Source organism: Mesocricetus auratus, unplaced genomic scaffold, assembly GCF_017639785.1.
Source record: "Mesocricetus auratus isolate SY011 unplaced genomic scaffold, BCM_Maur_2.0 Super-Scaffold_100007, whole genome shotgun sequence".
NCBI classification, from domain to species: domain Eukaryota; kingdom Metazoa; phylum Chordata; class Mammalia; order Rodentia; family Cricetidae; genus Mesocricetus; species Mesocricetus auratus.
In genome coordinates, this window is record NW_024429191.1 from 28,568,047 (window position 1) to 28,586,001 (window position 17,955).

Consider the following 17,955-nt stretch of genomic DNA (forward strand, 5'->3'; position numbering starts at 1 on the left):
GGTCTTTCTGTCTCCACTGGTCTTCCTTCCTTCCTGAAGCTGAAGCTGGGGATGCTGACACTGAAGCTTAAGATGAAGCTGAAGTTGCCGGAGGTTGGGGCCTGGAAGGTCTGATGTCTTTCCTGAAGCTGGGCTCGCCGGAGTTTGGGGCCTAGAAGGGCTGATGTCTTTCCTGTGTGGGCAGGTCTTCTGGATGCCAGGAGCAGCCCGGAAGATCGAGGGGATGGGTATTGGGCAGGGGATGAGGGTGTCCCCGCTGGAGACCCAATCTCACCTGAAGCTGGGCTCGCCGGGGTTTGGAGCCTGGAAGGCTGATATCTTTCCTCAATGCCCACATTTAAGGTGGGCTTTCCCGTTTTGATTAACTTAGTCAGGATAATCGCATACAGCCATTCCCAGATATTTGTCTCGAAGGTGACTCTAGGTCCTGTCAAGTTGAAAATTGATATAAACTATCACACACAAACCTGCAATGTACTGAAACATTTCCCATATACAGGATAGAAACTCTCGCATCCTCAGAGGTGGACTTCTCTGCTGACAGCCTCCCCGCCTCATACACTGTGGTAATGGCTTTCCACTGAGACTGTTCGTGTTTAAACACACAGAAATAGATTCAAGGCCACTGAGACAGGGCCCTGGGTGTTCTACATGACACGAGGCAGGTAAATGACCATCAGAAGCAGACTGCTCAGTAGATAGTGTCACAAAGGACAGTAAGCCAGAAAGAGAAGAAATGACATATTAATACTATTCACTTGCAGTGGAACACTCTGATGGTTGATCAGAGCCTAGAATAGTGATTTCCAGAAGCTGGGAATGTAAATAGAGGGGAAGAGAGTGTTTGGCTAATAGGTACCAAAAGGATTAGAAGTAAGGAGCTGGTTCTGGGGTGCTGAAGCACAGCACCGACATTCTTTCTTAAAATAACCTATTATGTTCTTTATGTTTTTGGTTGTGAGCCTAGCCTTTAACGGCTGAGCTATCCCGCCAGCCCATGTTCTTTATGAATAAGAAGAACAGAGATGGTCAGATGTTCCAGACACAGACATGACATTAAAATGGCAAACGAACCCTCAGTTGGTCACCATCTACTGTATACATGCATTATTAATATTGGCTTATTATCTGCTAGTCGCAATAATTTCAAAATGCCTAAGAATACGGACATCTGACTCCCCAGATTAAAAACATGATTTATTTATTTTTATTTGATGTGTATTGGTGTTTTTTTTTTTTTGGTTTTTTTCGAGACAGGGTTTCTCTGTGTAGTTTTGGAAGCTGTCCTGGCACTCGCTCTGTAGACCAGGCTGGCCTCGAACTCACATAGATCCGCCTGCCTCTGCCTCCCGAGTGCTGGGATTAAAGGCGTGCGCCACCAACGCCCGGCTTGCATTGGTGTTTTGCCTGCATGCATGTCTGTGTGAGGGTGTGGAATCCTCTGGAGTTGGAGTCACAGACAGTTATGATATGCAATGTGGGCATGGGAATTGAATACAAGTCTTCTGGAAGAGCAGTCAGTGCTCTTAACTGCTGAGATATCTCTCAAGATTTGATAATTATGTCTTGTTTATTTGAGTTAAGTTGTCATCCTGAGTCTCACAAATAAGTACAATTGTAACTAAATGTGCACATGTGCACATTCACACATATATTCTGGTATAAAGTGAGTTAGGATAATTATGGGGCTTGAGGAAATTAATTTTACATAGCATCTTGTCTAGGTAATGTTACCTGTGCTGGTTTGAATGAAAATGGCCCCCACAGGAAGTAGCACTATTAGGAGGTATGGCCTTGTTGGAGAAAGTGTGTCACTGTGGGGCTGGGGTGGGGGGCCGGGGGCGGCTTTGAGGACTCCTATTCTTGTACTATGCCCAGTGTAGGTTACAGACTCCTTCTGTTGCTTGCGTATCAAGATGCAGATCTCCCAGATCTTTCTCCAGTACTATGTCTGCCAGCATGCCACTCGTCGTGATGATAATGGACTAACCTCTGAACTATAAACCAGCCCCAATTACATGTTTTCCTTTGTAAGAGTTGCTGTGGTCATGCTGTCTCTTCACAGAAAAACGAACCCTAACAAGGACAGTGCCCAAGTAATTAACAAGCACCAGTGTAGATATTATTGTGAAAGTAATTTTTAGATGAGGTTACATTTTAAAACAGGAGCCTTTGAATACTCCAGATTATCTCTGCTGCTGTAAATGCCCCTGTGTAACCAATTGAAGACCTCAGAGATAAACAAAAACAAAACAAAGCAAATCTGAAACCCCCGGGAGGGAGAGGAAAGAGTTGTTTGGACACAAGTTGTAATTTCGACTCTTCCAAAGATTTCTGCTACACGGCTGCCCTGTAGATACTGTGCTTGCCAAGTCTCACGGCTGAGTGAGCCAACGAGAGCCAGTGGCAGGGAGAGGAGCAGAGAGAGAGGTGGGGGAGAAGAAGAGGAGAAGGAAGGAGAAGAGGAGGAAGAGGGAGAGGAGGGCAGAAGAGGAAGAGGAGGAAAAGAAAGGAGGAGAGACAGACTTGGTAAGTTATGACCATGACAGTGCTGTGGTTTGCAGGCCACCACAGGCTCTTGTGTTAAGCACCAGGTCCCCAGCATGGCACAATGTTCTTGAATGTTGTTGAGCTTTGGGAGGTAGGGCCTAGTTGGTGGAAGTAGGTCATGAGAGCCAGTACTTTGTTACTTCTGTCCCTTGTTGTCACCTAGCTCTTTCTGCCACCATGCTCACAGCCTTCTCTTACACTGCGTTACTTCTCTCACCATGCCGCTTCTAGTATGAAAGAGTGCAATTCTCTGAAATTGCGAGCCAGGCAAACCCTTTCTTCTCTTAAATCATTTCTGTGACACAGGTAGAAGAAAATATGAATATGATATATTGCTTCCTTTTCTCCAAAGAACCCCAATGTAGATCTAAGATGTGCATGCTTGCTTTGTGCACATGGAATTCCATGCATGACTCTTTACATACCTTCTACAAGGGCAGCTATAAATATAGAAAGCATCGCTGGAATTTTAACGGAGTTAGATGTTCAAAAGAGACTCCCTAGGATGACACGTAAGAGACACCAAAAGAGTTCCCATAGGGTGCTGTGGACAAGCTGTCAACAACTCTACATGCTGAGCCTCTCATGTGGGCAAGAACCAACAAACTCCCTTGGAGATCAAAGCAGAAAGCTGGTGTTTTGGAGTGATCTTACCAAAAGGAGAGACAATTTAACTAGTGCTTGTGTTGCCTACAATCTGAATTCTGAACTCATTCAGGCTGCCTGATGAAGGATATGGAATAAAATGTCCTTGTTTTCAAGAACTGAAAGGACCTGCAGATGTGTTCACCCATCCATGGTAGTCCAGCTCTTCCTGGAAGGAGCATGGGCAATGGTCACAATCCCCTCTACCATGTGGCTCTTGTGTCCATCCTGGAGGGAGCATGGATGATGGTCACAAAGATACCACCTCATGTGGAGATGTTTGCTGGGAACCAGGCCCCTGTACTTTACAACCCTACAAAGAAATTCTTCAAGGTAGGAAACTACCTTCTTCACCTTAGGAGAGTATGGCAATGTCTGGGGAATCTCCGTGAGACTAAAGATCCAAGTTTAATTTGGCAAAGATATTGCAAGTCATACATATACAAGCATGTGTTCACAGACATGATATTTTAATGGGAGACAGCTTTCACATGTGTTTTTACACCATTGATGACTTTTTTTTTCCTATTGCCACAGTGATACTCTGTCTCTGAAAGAGGAAAGGGATTGCGAATCCTTAGGTCTTTCACAGAAAATGTTTGCTCCTTCAAAGGTCATAAGTTAGTGCCCAAAGCCAGTTGGAAGTTACGTGTCTCATGGCTCCTTCCCGGCTTCCCAGTATTCTGGGGCATCAGACATGCATGACTCCATCTTCTTTGATAAAAATTCCTCTTTATTGAGAAGAGTCTTGGCATCACTTGACACGGTATCAATGAAGAGACTTTTCAAATAGAAAGTCTTCCTAAAGTAAAGGCCTGTGGCAAGTGGTCCCCCAGTAACAGAGGAAATACACTCGATATATTTCAATAGTTTTTCTTCTAAGGACATGTCTTCGGCCCTTGTTAGCAAATGGAAAGACTTAAGGTGTGCTTTGATTTCATTCACAGACATGTTAAAATCCTTGGCAATATTTTCCAGTGAGGCATCATCCAGCCCAAAGTAAGCCCTGTAGAGGTCCAAGGTCTTCTCTACCGTCTGTATTTTATCTCTGATCAAGCCCCCAAGTGGAATGGTGGCCCATCCTCCAGCCACCAAGGCCTCCAGCCAGATCTTCTGTTTCAGGAAATCCCTCTTCCGGTCAATGGCAGACTCAGTCACACTGTGCAAGGACAGCATGAAGATGTGGCGCTTGTGGGCTGGGAGCTCACTCAATAGGGTGGTCTCCAGCTCTGGGAAGTCAAAGTCGGACACATCAAAGTTAGAGACTAAAAAAATTTGAGGCTCACTGGAGAGGGCTTCCTTGAGATGCTTTGAACAGTCATCTCGAATTTTCTTTAAGATACTGTGTCTATTGAAAGTCTTAGATTTACTCCTCCGTTCGTTATCTAAGTCATGATCTATCTTGGTTCGGACAAAGTAGAACTTTGTATTCATCTTGGCGATGGCTTTGGCCAGATGCGCATCAGTGTCTTTGAAGCGTGTAGCCGAGATGATAATGAAAAAGTCATACTCAGCAAACTTCATTTCCGATAGGTAGTTGTGAAGTGGGAAGGAAGGGGACCCAATGCCAGGCAGGTCCCATATTGTGACTGTGGGAAGTTTTGGGTGTGTGTATGGAGTTCTCTTCATGGTTGTCTCTGTCACCCCAGTGGGGGCTGCACCCTCTTTTTCATCCCACACTCCCTTCAGAGCATTGATAAAGCTGGATTTGCCCGCTCCAGTTTCTCCCGTCACGGCGATGTTTAGTGGGGCTCTGTCGATGTTTCTCAGAGCATCGCTGATTGCAGAAACAGCTCCCAGAAGGTTCTTATTCTCCAGGTGGGATTCAATCAAGGCGATGGTTTCCTCAGAGAGGATTTTTCTTTCCTTCTTGAAATTCTGAAAAAAATTTTCAAAGCTGGATGCCAAAAGCTGAGCCGTTGAAGCAGACGGCCTCGAAGGCTTGCATGGAGCTGTTTGCAGTAGAAGATGCTGAAGAAAGGAGAAAAGAAAGACCTTGTAATTCTTGGTACAGCAGAGCAGGGGCTAGGAGTTTGCTGCTACAGTAAAGCAGGGCTTCATCTCCTATCCCCTTAATAGGCAGAAGCACCTTCCTCTCTCTCTGTTCCTGGCTGCTGGCTAGATTTCCGACCGGCATATCAAGCGCCCTCTTACTCAGGCTCTTCTTCTCCTAAGGCTTCCCTCTTTCCTTGCTGTCCAGTTCAAGGTCCACTTATTCCATGCAGTTACCTACCCAGGTGTTTATTTCTTATTTAAAACTATCTTTAAATTCTGTTTGCTCTTTTTAAAGATTAATATCTGTACATTGTAAAAACCTTAAGGGCACAGGTTTGCATATCAAAAACAGCGAACATCATCTCTCATGGAAAGGCTCCCTGCCTTTTGTGAATGCTTGCAAGCATTGTTTCTTAGGCCTCATGACCTCTGGGCTCTTAGCACAGCCATTCTAGTTTCCTTTGTGAAGTTTGTAAATAAAGGGAGAAGGGACATGAGGTGGGGAATGGACAAGATTCATTACATGGCCCACAGAGAGTTGGACACATTATTGCCCATCTGTAATGGACTTTGTTTTATAGCCATAAAAAAGACAAATTATGTCATTTGTAGGAAAGTGGATGTAACTGGAGATAATCATATTGTCAGTTAAGCCAGTCTCAGAAAGGCAAATACATTTTCTTATTCGTGGAACTTAGATTTTATATAGACACATAAGTTATATGTGTTTATATGATATGATATGAAAGTGAAACTGTCTTAGGTGACAAGGGACCAGGGGGGGGTATTCTTAACCTGAAGTATGTGCTTATTTGAAAACTTAAAAAATAGATAAATTAAAAAATCATTTGAAAGGAGATACGAACTTATGCCATCCCTTATTTTTCAACAGGGGAGTTAGGGGACAGCCCCAGTGGTAGATTGACTCAGTGGTAAGCAAATATCCCATGTGTCCCTGCTTCCTAGCATTCAGCTAGCATTCAGTCTCTAAACCTCAATCAAACAATGAACAAAAATGAAAAATCCCAAACTGGATATATATATATATATATATATATATATATATATATAGATATAGATTGATTAAAGAAGACACTAAAAATGCTCCCTCATTTTGTTAAAGTACCCTGAAGAAATGTATTCTCATCAAACCCCTTCCCTGAGAAAGAGTTCTTTCTTTTTTTTTTAATTTTTCAAGACAGGGTTTCTCTGTGTAGTCCTAGCTGTACTAGAACTAGCTCTTGCAGACCAGGCTGGCCTCAAGCTCACAGAGATCTGCCTGCCTCTGCCTTCCGGGTGCTGGTGTGCACCACCACCATCCAGCAAAGGAGCCAATTCTTAAGGCAGAAGAGTTGGGGTAAAGATAGGATGGGTTTCCATTAAGAATCCAAATGTTTCCCTTAAAGGTCCACAGATTTCATATTTTGGATTTTATAGGTCATATCCATTTTCTCTCACATGTTCCTAGTTTATTATAATCTTACAAGGACATTACAACTATTTCCATTTCATGAATTGCACAAAACCAGACTTCATTATAGCTTTGAGTGTAGATCCAAGTTTATCAATATTGATTCAAAAGAGACCAGAACTTTAGGAAGAAGGTGTAGATTCACTGTCATATTTTTTCTTTTGATGTTAGAAGCATATACAGGCCTTTGGAACTGCAGTTGGAACAGAAGGTAAATTCAGGAAGTTACGTGAGACTGGCTTCATGTTGCTCTAATATTCTGGTGTATGGAGATTTCAATACAGAGTTCTAGGTTGTGATTCTGCCAATCATTTTGTTGGAAGCCATGTCACAACAGTAAGGGAAAGGGGGTGTTGCTCTAATATTCTGGTCTATGGAAATTTCAATACAAAGTTCTAGTTTTGATACTGCCGATCATTTTGTTGGAAGCCATGTCACAAATAACAGTAAGGGAAAGGGGGTAGGCATCAATATATATATCCTACAATCATTAGGAATGGTATATTAAAATATCAAAACTCTCAGGTGAATATTTGAGTTTGTGTATGAAGCTGCACACACATGTAGTATGAATCCTAGGGTTCTACCTTGCTCTGCCTCTCCAGTGCTAGGACTATCTCCACAATTGATTTACAAGTAGAGCAGTATTTAAGAACTCCTGGTCATTGTGGCTATAGAACTGAATATAAACTCATGTATAATGCATAGTTTATGCTCTACTATTTAGGCCGCAGTTGCTTGCAATGCATGTGAGTCCTCAGTCTTGTGTGACCATCTAAGACCATGGTTCTCTACAATTCTGATACGGAATGGGCTGAGCCAAAAGTCACTAATTGCTACCAGAATAAAGATATGACATCTACACTGTGCTGGTCAGCTGGAAATAAACCCAATATTGCACAACAAACTGACCTCATAAGACACATTTTTTCTGGAGAAGTTGCTTAGTAGGAACATCCTGTTTGCCGGGCGTTGGTGGCGCATGCTTTTAATCCCAGCACTCGGGAGGCAGAGGCAGGCGGATCTCTGTGAGTTCGAGGCCAGCCTGGTCTACAGAGCTAGTTCCAGGACAGTCTCCAAAAAAAAAAATACAGAGAAACCCTGTCTCGGAAAAAAACAAAACAAAACAAAAAACAAAAACAAAAAAAAAAACAAAAAAAAAAACAAAAAAAAGAACATCCTCTTTAAGTGGTAGAGATTTCCACTGAGAAGCACAAACTGCTACACAGAAAACAAGAATTATTAAAAATGATCAAGACAGTGATACACACAAAAGATCACAGATTTCCAATTGAAATGGATGAAATTGCTGTTAAATATTTCAAAAACAGTGACAAGAATTTCAATCATATGAGAAGGGAGGAAGACATGTTAAAGGAGGAAATACATAGGATGAGTAATAGATTATATATGATAAGAAAGTGAAGAAGGAACTCATTGTAGGTGAAAAGGAACTAGACAGACAAGCACAAGGGTATGGTGGAAGGTGGTAGGGAAAGGAATGAGTAAGAACATATAAGAATGGACGAGATGTATAATGGCACACTGGAATGGAAGGCAAGGGGAGAAGGAAGGAAGGAAAGAAGGAAGTTAAAGGAAAAGGAATGATAAGGAAAGGAAGAGAGCAATCAAATTTCAATAATTAACCACGGAAGTGGAAAGCATTGAACAATAAATGCTCACAAAACACCGATGAAAGAAATCTCAAGGAAGGCTACAAAAGATGCGAAGATTCCCATGTTGCCAAAGTGTCCATACTTTTCATAGTGATCTACAGACCCAATACAATCTCATTTAAAATATCAGTGTCTTTTAAAGTAGAAGTAGACTGTAGAATTATAAAATTCACATGGAAACACAAAAGACTGCAAATAGCCCAAACAGTATTGTTCAAAAAGAACAGGACTAGGGAATCACAAAACCTGATTTCAAGGTAAAGTACAGAGCCACAGTAAACCTTAATACAGTGGCATGAAAAGAGGCTCATAGACCAAGCACCAGACCAGAAGAGAGGACCCAGAAATGTCTCCATACATGTACAGCCAAATGAGTGCATCTACGGTCAATTGACATCTCAGTAAGGCAGCTAACATTGCACAAAGGGCACATTGTTTGATAAATGGAACTGGGCACACTGGACACCAGGCAAGGCTAAAACTTGATCCTTATCTTTTACTTTATACAAAAATCTAACTCAAAATAGACCAAAAAGCTTAATATAAGTTAGAAAATTTGAAGCTCCTAAAGGAAATATATATGAAAAACTTCATCAGCTTTTTCCACATAGGGTCCCCAAAGCATAGGAAACACAAGCAAACTGACAAGGAGGATTCCAACTAGTGGAAATACTTGTTAACCACAAAACAAATAAACACTACAGTAATGAGTCAGTTTGTAATGAAAAGCCTTAAAAGTCATCATGTAACAGCCTGAACCAGAAAGACCATAAGATCTCAACAGCTTCAGAAAACGGATTTGATCAGAGTCACTGTGAAACATTTCAACAAAGTGAGATAGAAAGGTTCTTCCTGGAACAACTGTGGAAAACACTGTTTTGTCCTATTAACTCCTCTCAGTATAGAGAGGCGCTAGGGCTGAATGAACTTACCTTTTCTGTAAAAAGTTCTTCTTTACTAAGGAGAATTTTAACATCGTTTGCCACAGTGTCAATGAAGTAATTTTGCAAGTAGAAAGCCTTTGAAAAGTAAGAATGGCTAATGTGCTCTAATAGTTTATCTGTTAAGGATTTACCCTGCTCTTCTGAAAACAAATGTGGAGACTTAATGCTCGCCTTGAGTTCCTCCAGTGTCACGTACAAATCCTCAGCAATGTTTTCCAGGGATGTCTCATCCAGGCCAAAGGAAGATCTGTAGAGGTTCAAAGTCTCTTCCAATTTCTCTACGTCATTTTTGGTCAAACCCCTAAATGGTATGATGGCCCAGGCTCTTGGCATTACCGATTCCTTCCAGACCTTCTGTTTCAGTGTGTCCCTCTTCCGGTCTATGGTGGAATGAGTAACACTTGGCAAAGTGAGCATGAAGATGTGGCGCTTGTAGGCTGGGAGCTCCCTCAGAAGGGTGGTCTCCAGCTTTGGGAAGTCAAAGTCAGACACATCAAAGTTAGAGACTAAGAAGACTGGAGGCTCCTGCTGGGTAATTTCCTTAAGCATACTTGAAATGGTATTTCGAATCTGCTTTAAGATGTTCTCTCTATTGAATCTCCGAGGACTACACTGTTTTTGAACAATTAGATCGTGATCTGTGTGGGTTCGAACAAAATAGAAACTCCTATTCACTTGCACAATGGCTTTGGCTAGTTCTGCATCATTTTGTTTAAAGCGTCTAGAAGAGACAATAATGAAGAAGTCATACTCCTCAAACTTGATTTTCTTCAGATAATCTTGTGGTTGAAAGGCAGTGGACCCAATGCCAGGCAGGTCCCATAGTGTCACACTGGGCAGTTTAGAGTATGGATATGGTGTTCTCTCAGTGGTTGTACATATCACTCCAGTGGAAGCAGCCTCACCCTCTTCATCAGGCCGCACTCCCTGTAGAGCATTGATGAGACTGGATTTTCCAGCCCCAACCTCCCCTATCACTGCAATGTTAAGTGGGGCTTTCTCAATGTCAATCAGAGCATCACTGATTGCAGAAACTGTTCCCCTCAGGTTTCCGTCCTCTAGGTATGATCCAATCAAGGTGGCTAATTCCTGAGACAGGATTTTGTTTTCCATCTTGAAATTGTGAACGTTGGAAGCAAGGCTGGAGGTTGAATCAGGATCCTCCTTCTGAGGGGGTGTAGAAGAGGAGGTCTGACCCATGACTGGGAACAGTTGATGGTACTAAAGGGAGGAAAGAGACAGGAAGGTAAAAAAAAAATTAGTTCAGAAAGAGCAAGCGATGGAAAAGCAGAGTCCCTGTAACCACCCCACATTACAAATGGGGTCTTTCCCCCCTTTAATCAAATACTCAGGACTCAACTGCATTTACTTCTGTCATGGATGTAAATTTTGCCATGACTCAGACTCCTTTACCCTTGACCATTTTCCTCTTTGAAGCACTTTTAATTCTTCAAGATCAAATTCAAACCTTAATACCAGCACTAAGGAGATTGTGCTGTGAATCACAAGTTTGAGGTCTGCCTGGGCTAAGATACCAAGAATCTTTGTTTGGAGAAGAAATCACCAATGTCAAAGCTTTGTCAGTTTCTTCAAATAAGGTCATATTATGACATGTAAATTGATTTTCAGGTTTTCAGTTACTTTAATAATTAACCTGAATGGTAATTATTCAAATTCAAGTGGAGAGCACAACTCATGGTCAGAAGAGGTATTAAGGATGCAGGGCACCCTTGGTGCATCTCTCTTGAGTTTCCTCTGACTTTGATATCTAAGAGACTCTTTTCTCTCTTTGGTGCTGAAAACCCTTTGTTTTGGCAATCAAAACCATGTTGTTTGGTGGTCATAGGTTCTTGTGGGGGATGTTGCCAGTGTTGTTTTGTGAAATTGGCATGATATACCCATTACTTTTTCACCTAAATATTTGGTTTGTATCTGAGTTAGTACTATCATGCACCTTGTTCAGAGAAGCTGCTCTTTATAGTGAGTGGGAGTAAATGTAGAGTAACTCACAGTGCTCAATGAGTTAAGAATAAGAGATGTTGAATGCTCAGCCATAAACAGGACATATTTATCACCCCTTCCAAGGATTAGTGCAAAGCAGCAGAGATGACAGAACAGTGTAAGAACCCAGGGAATGGGCAGAGTGTTTTGACAATGTAAAAAAATCCTGAAAGAGTCAACACTCAAATAATTCAGTCAATTAGTGGTCTAATGATCTGTAGAGACAGTCATCAACAGACTAAATAAAATGAGAAATAAATACTTGAAAATGTTTTCAATAGCCTGAGCTATCAGAGAAGAGCAAATTAAAACTGCTCTGATATTCCATCTGAACAAAGTCAGAATGGCTACTATCAAGAAGCCAAATAATAACAACAACAAATATTGATGAGAATGCAGAAAAGAGGAACTGTATTCACTGTTGGAAGATGGTGCAGCTCCTACAGAAATAAGTGTGAATTTTCTGAAGAAAATTGATCACCGGTCCAGCAATGCCATTTAGTTCAACCTGACGGCATCTTAGTCAACAGCCATAGAGTTGCAAGTATATCCATGGAATCAAGTCAGTGTAGATATCCATACACAGATGAATGAATCAAAAAAGGAAAAAAAACATGACACAGAGGCAATAGGATTTTATATAGCCGGGGAGATAAATGAAAGCATGACATTTTCACAAAAGTATAACTGGAAGCCACTGTTCAGAGAAAAAAATCCAGACCTCAGAAAGAAAATATCTCATGTTTTCTTTCATAGGCTGAACCTAACCTTAAAGGCTTGTGTATCTGTACCTGTGGTTTTTAGATACCCAGTCTCCAAAAGGGATCAGGAAAGGCTGAAGAGGTACCAAGTGGTGTTGGAAATCAATAGGGTTATATGTAACAGGAAAGTAGAAGCAAGGACTAACTAGAAGAAGACAATGAACTGGCTGGAGGGAGGGGGAGACCCAGGAGCACAGGAGGGAGGGGCACAGGTGAGAACTGAGTACAACTGACACATACATATGAAGAAGGTATGATGAAACTCGGTGATTAAAATAGAATAAAAAGACAAAGACAGTTAAGATTTTTCAGTATCAGCTGAGGGGTGGTGGCACAGGCCTTTAATCACAATACTTGAGAGGCAGAGGCATGTGTATTACTGTGAGTTCAAAGCCAGTCTGGTCTACAGAGTGAGTTCCAGGACAGCCAGGACTGTTATACAGAGGAACCCCTGCCCAAATATTTTGGTATTATTTCCTCTAATGGTACAGCCACTGGAAGACTAGGTAGTGAAATAACTAAGTAAGTGTTGTAGTTTTGTCTTTTAATGTATTCCTCTGATGGCTCATCTTGATTGTCAACGTGACTACATCTGGAATTATATAAAACCAAAGCATCTGGGCACACCTGTGTATTTTTCTTGATTGCCTAATTTAAGATGGTGGCAGCCCCCACAAAAGGACATGGAAGAAGGAAGCTTATTTTCTTTTCCTGCTTGCTCTCATTCTCATTGGCAAGTTCATCTAACCTGCTGCTGAGGCATTCCTTTGCTGGTCTTAGAACCCACTTCTTTAGGGGTTTCAATCTGTACTGAGGACCAGCTATGACATTCAGCCTCATGGATGGAGTAACTACTGGAATCTTGGCCCTTCCTTCAGGAGACATCGACTGTTGGCCTAGCCAGATCACAGCTGGTTAGCCACTAAATCCCCTTCTAATAGGTTGAGATTCATGCTAGCACTTCTGCTCTTCCAGAGAACCCTGAACAAAACTCCACAGAAATGAGAAAATTCTACCTATATCATCCTAGGTAAGAAAGGTAAAAAGGATGGTGTCATGGTTAGGGTTCACTATTGCTGTCAGGAGGCACCATGACTATGGCAACACTTATAAAGAGAACATATAATTGGGGGCAGTTGCTTCCAGTTTCAGAGTTTCAGACCATTATCTCCACGACGAGGAGCAGAGCAGTGTGCAGGCAGAAGGGGTGCTGGGACTGAGCCTGCTACATCTTGCAGGCAACAGGAACTCAATTGACGGTCACACCGAGTGAAGCTTGAGAAAAAGATCTCAAAGCCTGCCCCCACAGTGACAGACTTCTTCCCATAAGGCCACACCTCCTAACAGTGCCACTCTCTTTGGGGGCCATTTTCTTTCAAACCACCACAAAGATTTCAGAATGTCATCTGCAGATAAAGACTCTTGCCTCTTCTTGATTCTAGTAAAACAGAACTGTTTGTGCGTTCTGGGTGTCTCAAATTTGAACACATGAGCCTTATATAAAGCAGGCCCAGGACATGTATATGATGATACTTTTATAAGAAAATGGGGAGATATTAGGTGTTCAGCTGGACTTGGATTCTAAGTTCATGTTCATGCTCACAGGAGTGCTGGGGGATGTCCTTCTGTGTATATGTTCCTCTTATTGGTTGGTGAATAAAACACTGATTATCCAGTAGCCAGGCAGGAGACGAGGAGAATTTTGGGGGAGAGGACACAGAGAGAAGTTGTGAGGGAGATGCCATGTAGCTGCTGAGGGAGCAAGGTTCTCTGGTAAGATAAAACCAAATGGAAATACTTAGATGAATAGAGATGGGTAAATAATTCAGGGAGAGTTAGGCAATAAGAAGTCCGATCCATTGTCCAAACAGTTTATAAGTAGTATAAGTAGTGTGTTTATTTGGGGCTAAACAGCTGCGTGATCAGGCAGAACAGAGCTCCATCTTCACAGAAGAATCAGGTAGTCTTTAGGAGACAGGAATGTGCAGAGGATCCTGGAGGGAGGACTTACAGCTCAGCCTGGGGACAATTCTCCTAGGAGCCCTTGGGTTTGACAAAATCAATCATGCCTTCATGATAATATCCTGAAGAAAACTGGGAATGGAGCGAACTTATTTCAACATAACAAAGGCTATACATGGTAAACCTACAACTAACATTATACCAAATGGGAAAACCTCAAAGTCAGTGCTCTGAGCAGAGGAACAAGACAAAGATTTCCACTTTCTCCACTCTTATCAGTTCAGTACTGGAAGTCTCAGCTAGGACAATAAAAATATAAATAGAAAAGGTAGAAGTCAAAGATAACATAATTCTGTACATAAGAGACCCTAAAGACTTCACCAGAAAGCTCTTGGAGCCACTTTCAGCAAAGTAGCAGAATTAAAAATCAATACAAATCTTGGTAGCCTGAATGTATATTAAAGGCAAACATGTCAAAGAAGAAGCCAGTGAACCAGTCACATTTACATTAGTCAGCCCCTTCTTCTCAACAACATACCTTTGAATAAGGCTAACCAAGAAGGAAAAGCCTTCTATAGTGAAAACTTTATAACCTTCAAGAAAAAAATAGAATGCAATAAAAGATAAAAAAACATTTGTCCTGCTAAAGGATTGGAAAAAATTCATGTTTGGAAAATGGGTGTCTTAACAAAATCAATCTACAGATTCAATGCAATTATTATCCAAATTCTAATGCCATCATTCACAGAAGCAGGGAAAAAATCCCGTGTCACAGCCCTAGCTGTCCTGGAACTATCTTTGTAGACCAGGGTGGCCTCAAACTCACAGAGATCCACCTGCCTCTGCTACCTGGGTGCTGGGATTAAAGGGTGGACCACCATCCTTTGCTTAGAAAAAAATCTTAAAGTTCAGTTTGAGAGTACAAAAAATCTTATACAGACAAACCAATTCTGAGGTGGGGAAAATGCTGAGGACATCACTGTACTTGATTTTAAGTCATGTTACCAAATCATGGTAACAAAAGCACCTTTGTGAGCTCCTAGTAGTTTTTACACCATCTTCACTTCTAGATGGCTGCCATTTCTCAGGAATGACCTGTCACTATATTCAAAAAATTCAGGCAGGCTCTGATGCTCAGAATTTGCCACTTAGCTGGACTCACAAATGCTCCCATGCCAACCATGGTATAGGTGTGATTGCTGGGAAGCACAGAATAAAATCCCATGGTCCTGTCTCATTTGTCATAGAAGACTTTCAAAAGGAAGTGATTTCTAAGCAAGGTGACGAATGATGTGTGGAGTGGGCTGGGTAGATGGGAAAGGGGGTGTGGTCAAGAGGAGCCTGAGAAATGGAGATAAAGATGAGGCACTGTAGCACATCTTGAGAACTGCTAGTAGACCTGTGGCTGGATCAGGGAGTTTTAGTGCAGAAGCGAGGGGCAAAGAGTGGAAGGCAATCAAGGATTCCATTTGGGTGACTCAATAGGGAGAGACGGTGCCACTTAGGGACAACAGTGGGAAATCCATTTGACACAGGACCCAAGTACATGCTCCCTGATAGCACAATAGCATAAGAAAACTTATTACTCTGTTGTGCACTTTGGTCTACTATATTGTTGTTCACTGAATTGTGAAAATTATATTATCCTCCATTTCGTCAACTTTAACAAGTGTGTTTGTACCTTACCCCATAAACAAAGGAGTTGATACAAAATGTAGGATATTCATGAATTGATTTTCTATGCTAGGCTCTATATGGTTCCTTTTTTTTTTTTTTTGGTTTTTACAAGACAGGGTTTCTCTGTATTGTTTTGGAGGCTGTCGGTCCAGCCCAGCCTCGAACTCACAGAGATCCGCCTGCCTCTGCCTCCCGAGTGCTGGGATTAAAGGCGTGCGCCACCAACGCCCGGCCAAAAGCACTTTTTCTTATTAATTTATTTTTTACATTCCAATCCCAGTTTCCCTTCCCTCTCTCCTCCGGCTCCCCTTACATCCCCCCTCTTCCCATCTGCTCCACGGAGAGGGTAAGGCCTCCCCTAGGAAGTCTAAGTCTGTCCTATCATCTGGTTGATGTAGGGCCAGAGCAACTATCCAACCCCCATACCCTCGTGTCTAGGTTGGGCAAGGTATCTCTCCATATAGAGTTTGTGCATTATTGTTAGATCTTGGACCCACTGTCAGTGGCCTCATATGTTGCCCCAGCCACACTACTGTCACCTATTTTAAGGGCTAATTGGGTCTTATACAGGTTCCCCATTTGCCAGACCTGAGTCAGTGATCTCTTACTAGCTCGGGTCAGCTGATTCTGTGGGTTTCCTCATCATGACCTTGACTCCTTTGTTCATATTATCGCTCCTCCCTACTTTGATTGTCCTCCAGGAGCTTGGCCCGCTGGTTAGTTATGGATTTCTGCATCTGCTTTCATCTGTTCCTGGAAGAGGGTTCAAGCTTCTCTGGGGTTTCTATATGATTTTTTCATGTAACTAATTTGAACTTCCATCACAAGACTCAGAGATATTAAAACTAGTGTAGCCTTGATATATATCAGAAATATCAAGGATTTTGGATAGTGGGTAAAGTACCTGCCATTACATATGTACATACATGTTATGATGACAATTACAGAATAGATAATTAATTGAGGATGGGAAAAATTGAAATGAGGAGAGGAGCCTGGAATGAGGTAGATTCAGTATTCATGCATGAAGTTTTCAAAAAAATAAATATCAAAAATGAATTTTGATATCTAAAAGAAAAAATTCCTGGTATTATTTGATCACCATATGGAAACTTTGAGAGACAAATTCATTCATATATCTCTGCATGATCCTCATGTCAGTACTGAGCATGGCATACTTTCTGAAGTGTTTGAAAAATCCCAACCTCAGTAAAGTAATTATTGCAGGAGTTTGTGCCCTACCATAGAGATAGTTTCCTCAATGCAGATAAAATAGTTGATGTGAGTCAGAGAAAAAGGCCACTTAGATGCTTCATCTTCAAAACCCAACCCAAAGACCTTCGTATTCTGCAGGTGGTCCAGGTAAAGCTCACAGCTTCTCACAGATTCATTGTCCACCAGGTAATACCAGTTGGTGTTCTGATGATAGAATGTTATCCCCATGGGGTAAATAAAATAGTTACAGTATAGCCGGGTGTGGTGGGACACGTTTTTAATGTCAGCACTAGCAGGCAGAGGTAGATGGGTCTCCGTAAGTTTGAGGCCAAGCTGATTTTCATGATCTAGACCAGCCAGAGGCACACAGAGTGATCAAGTCTCCAACAGAAACAAAAACAATAAAATCAACAAAGAGCTACAAGAACAGAAACCCACCCCCAAGCATGTTACAGCATTGACTCTGAGGAATCTGGTCATGCAGCTTTCCCTCCCTTTCCAGGCTTAAGCTCTCATCAGAAGAGCCACAGACCCAGGAATGTGCAGCTGGCAGAAAAGCTTGCTGCTGCCTCTCTGTGGGTTGGGTGTTTTGTGGTGCAGCAGACAGGGAAAGGTCCTTCTGTGAACAGTCCCTGAGTGTAGTAAACCAGAGTACGAGCTCCTTTGCCCTGCTACCAGGAATTCACATTCCATGTCTTAAGTAAGTAGGACTTTTGGTTAAACTACACTTAAAAATCTTTCACATACCTGGTCCTGAGTGATGATGTGAGTGGCCCTCCTATGATGTCACCTCTTCTCTGGAAGCAAGGTCCTGGCGAATCGTCTGAGCTGCGATGTTCAGGGACCAGGTGGGATGCAGGGTGTTGGGTTTCTGGTCTTGTAGGAGAGCAGAACAGCTGGGAAGTAAATGCTGATCTGCCTGGATTTCCTTCCAGAGCCTGCTCTACACAGCCTGTGCTCTGCACTTCCTAGATCTAAATCCTGCCTACTTGGTCCCTAAAGGGAGGGGTACAGTGAGGGTAGGGTTCGGTTTCTATTTCTTGAACCAGCTGGCTGGT

At 42.2% G+C, this 17,955-nt stretch overlaps 1 protein-coding gene across 1 annotated transcript; it reads right to left on the reverse strand.

Moving 5' to 3' along the window:
- Positions 1-3,584: 3,584 nt before the first annotated feature.
- On the reverse strand, positions 3,585-17,948 carry LOC101823002. Its single transcript, XM_040748501.1, has 3 exons — positions 17,645-17,948; positions 9,270-10,502; positions 3,585-5,166 (listed from the first exon to the last, which is right to left on the reverse strand). Exons 2-3 carry the CDS (start codon positions 10,479-10,481, stop codon positions 3,850-3,852), a joined length of 2,529 nt encoding a protein of 842 aa, XP_040604435.1. The 5' UTR covers positions 10,482-10,502; positions 17,645-17,948; the 3' UTR covers positions 3,585-3,849.
- Positions 17,949-17,955: the final 7 nt, after the last annotated feature.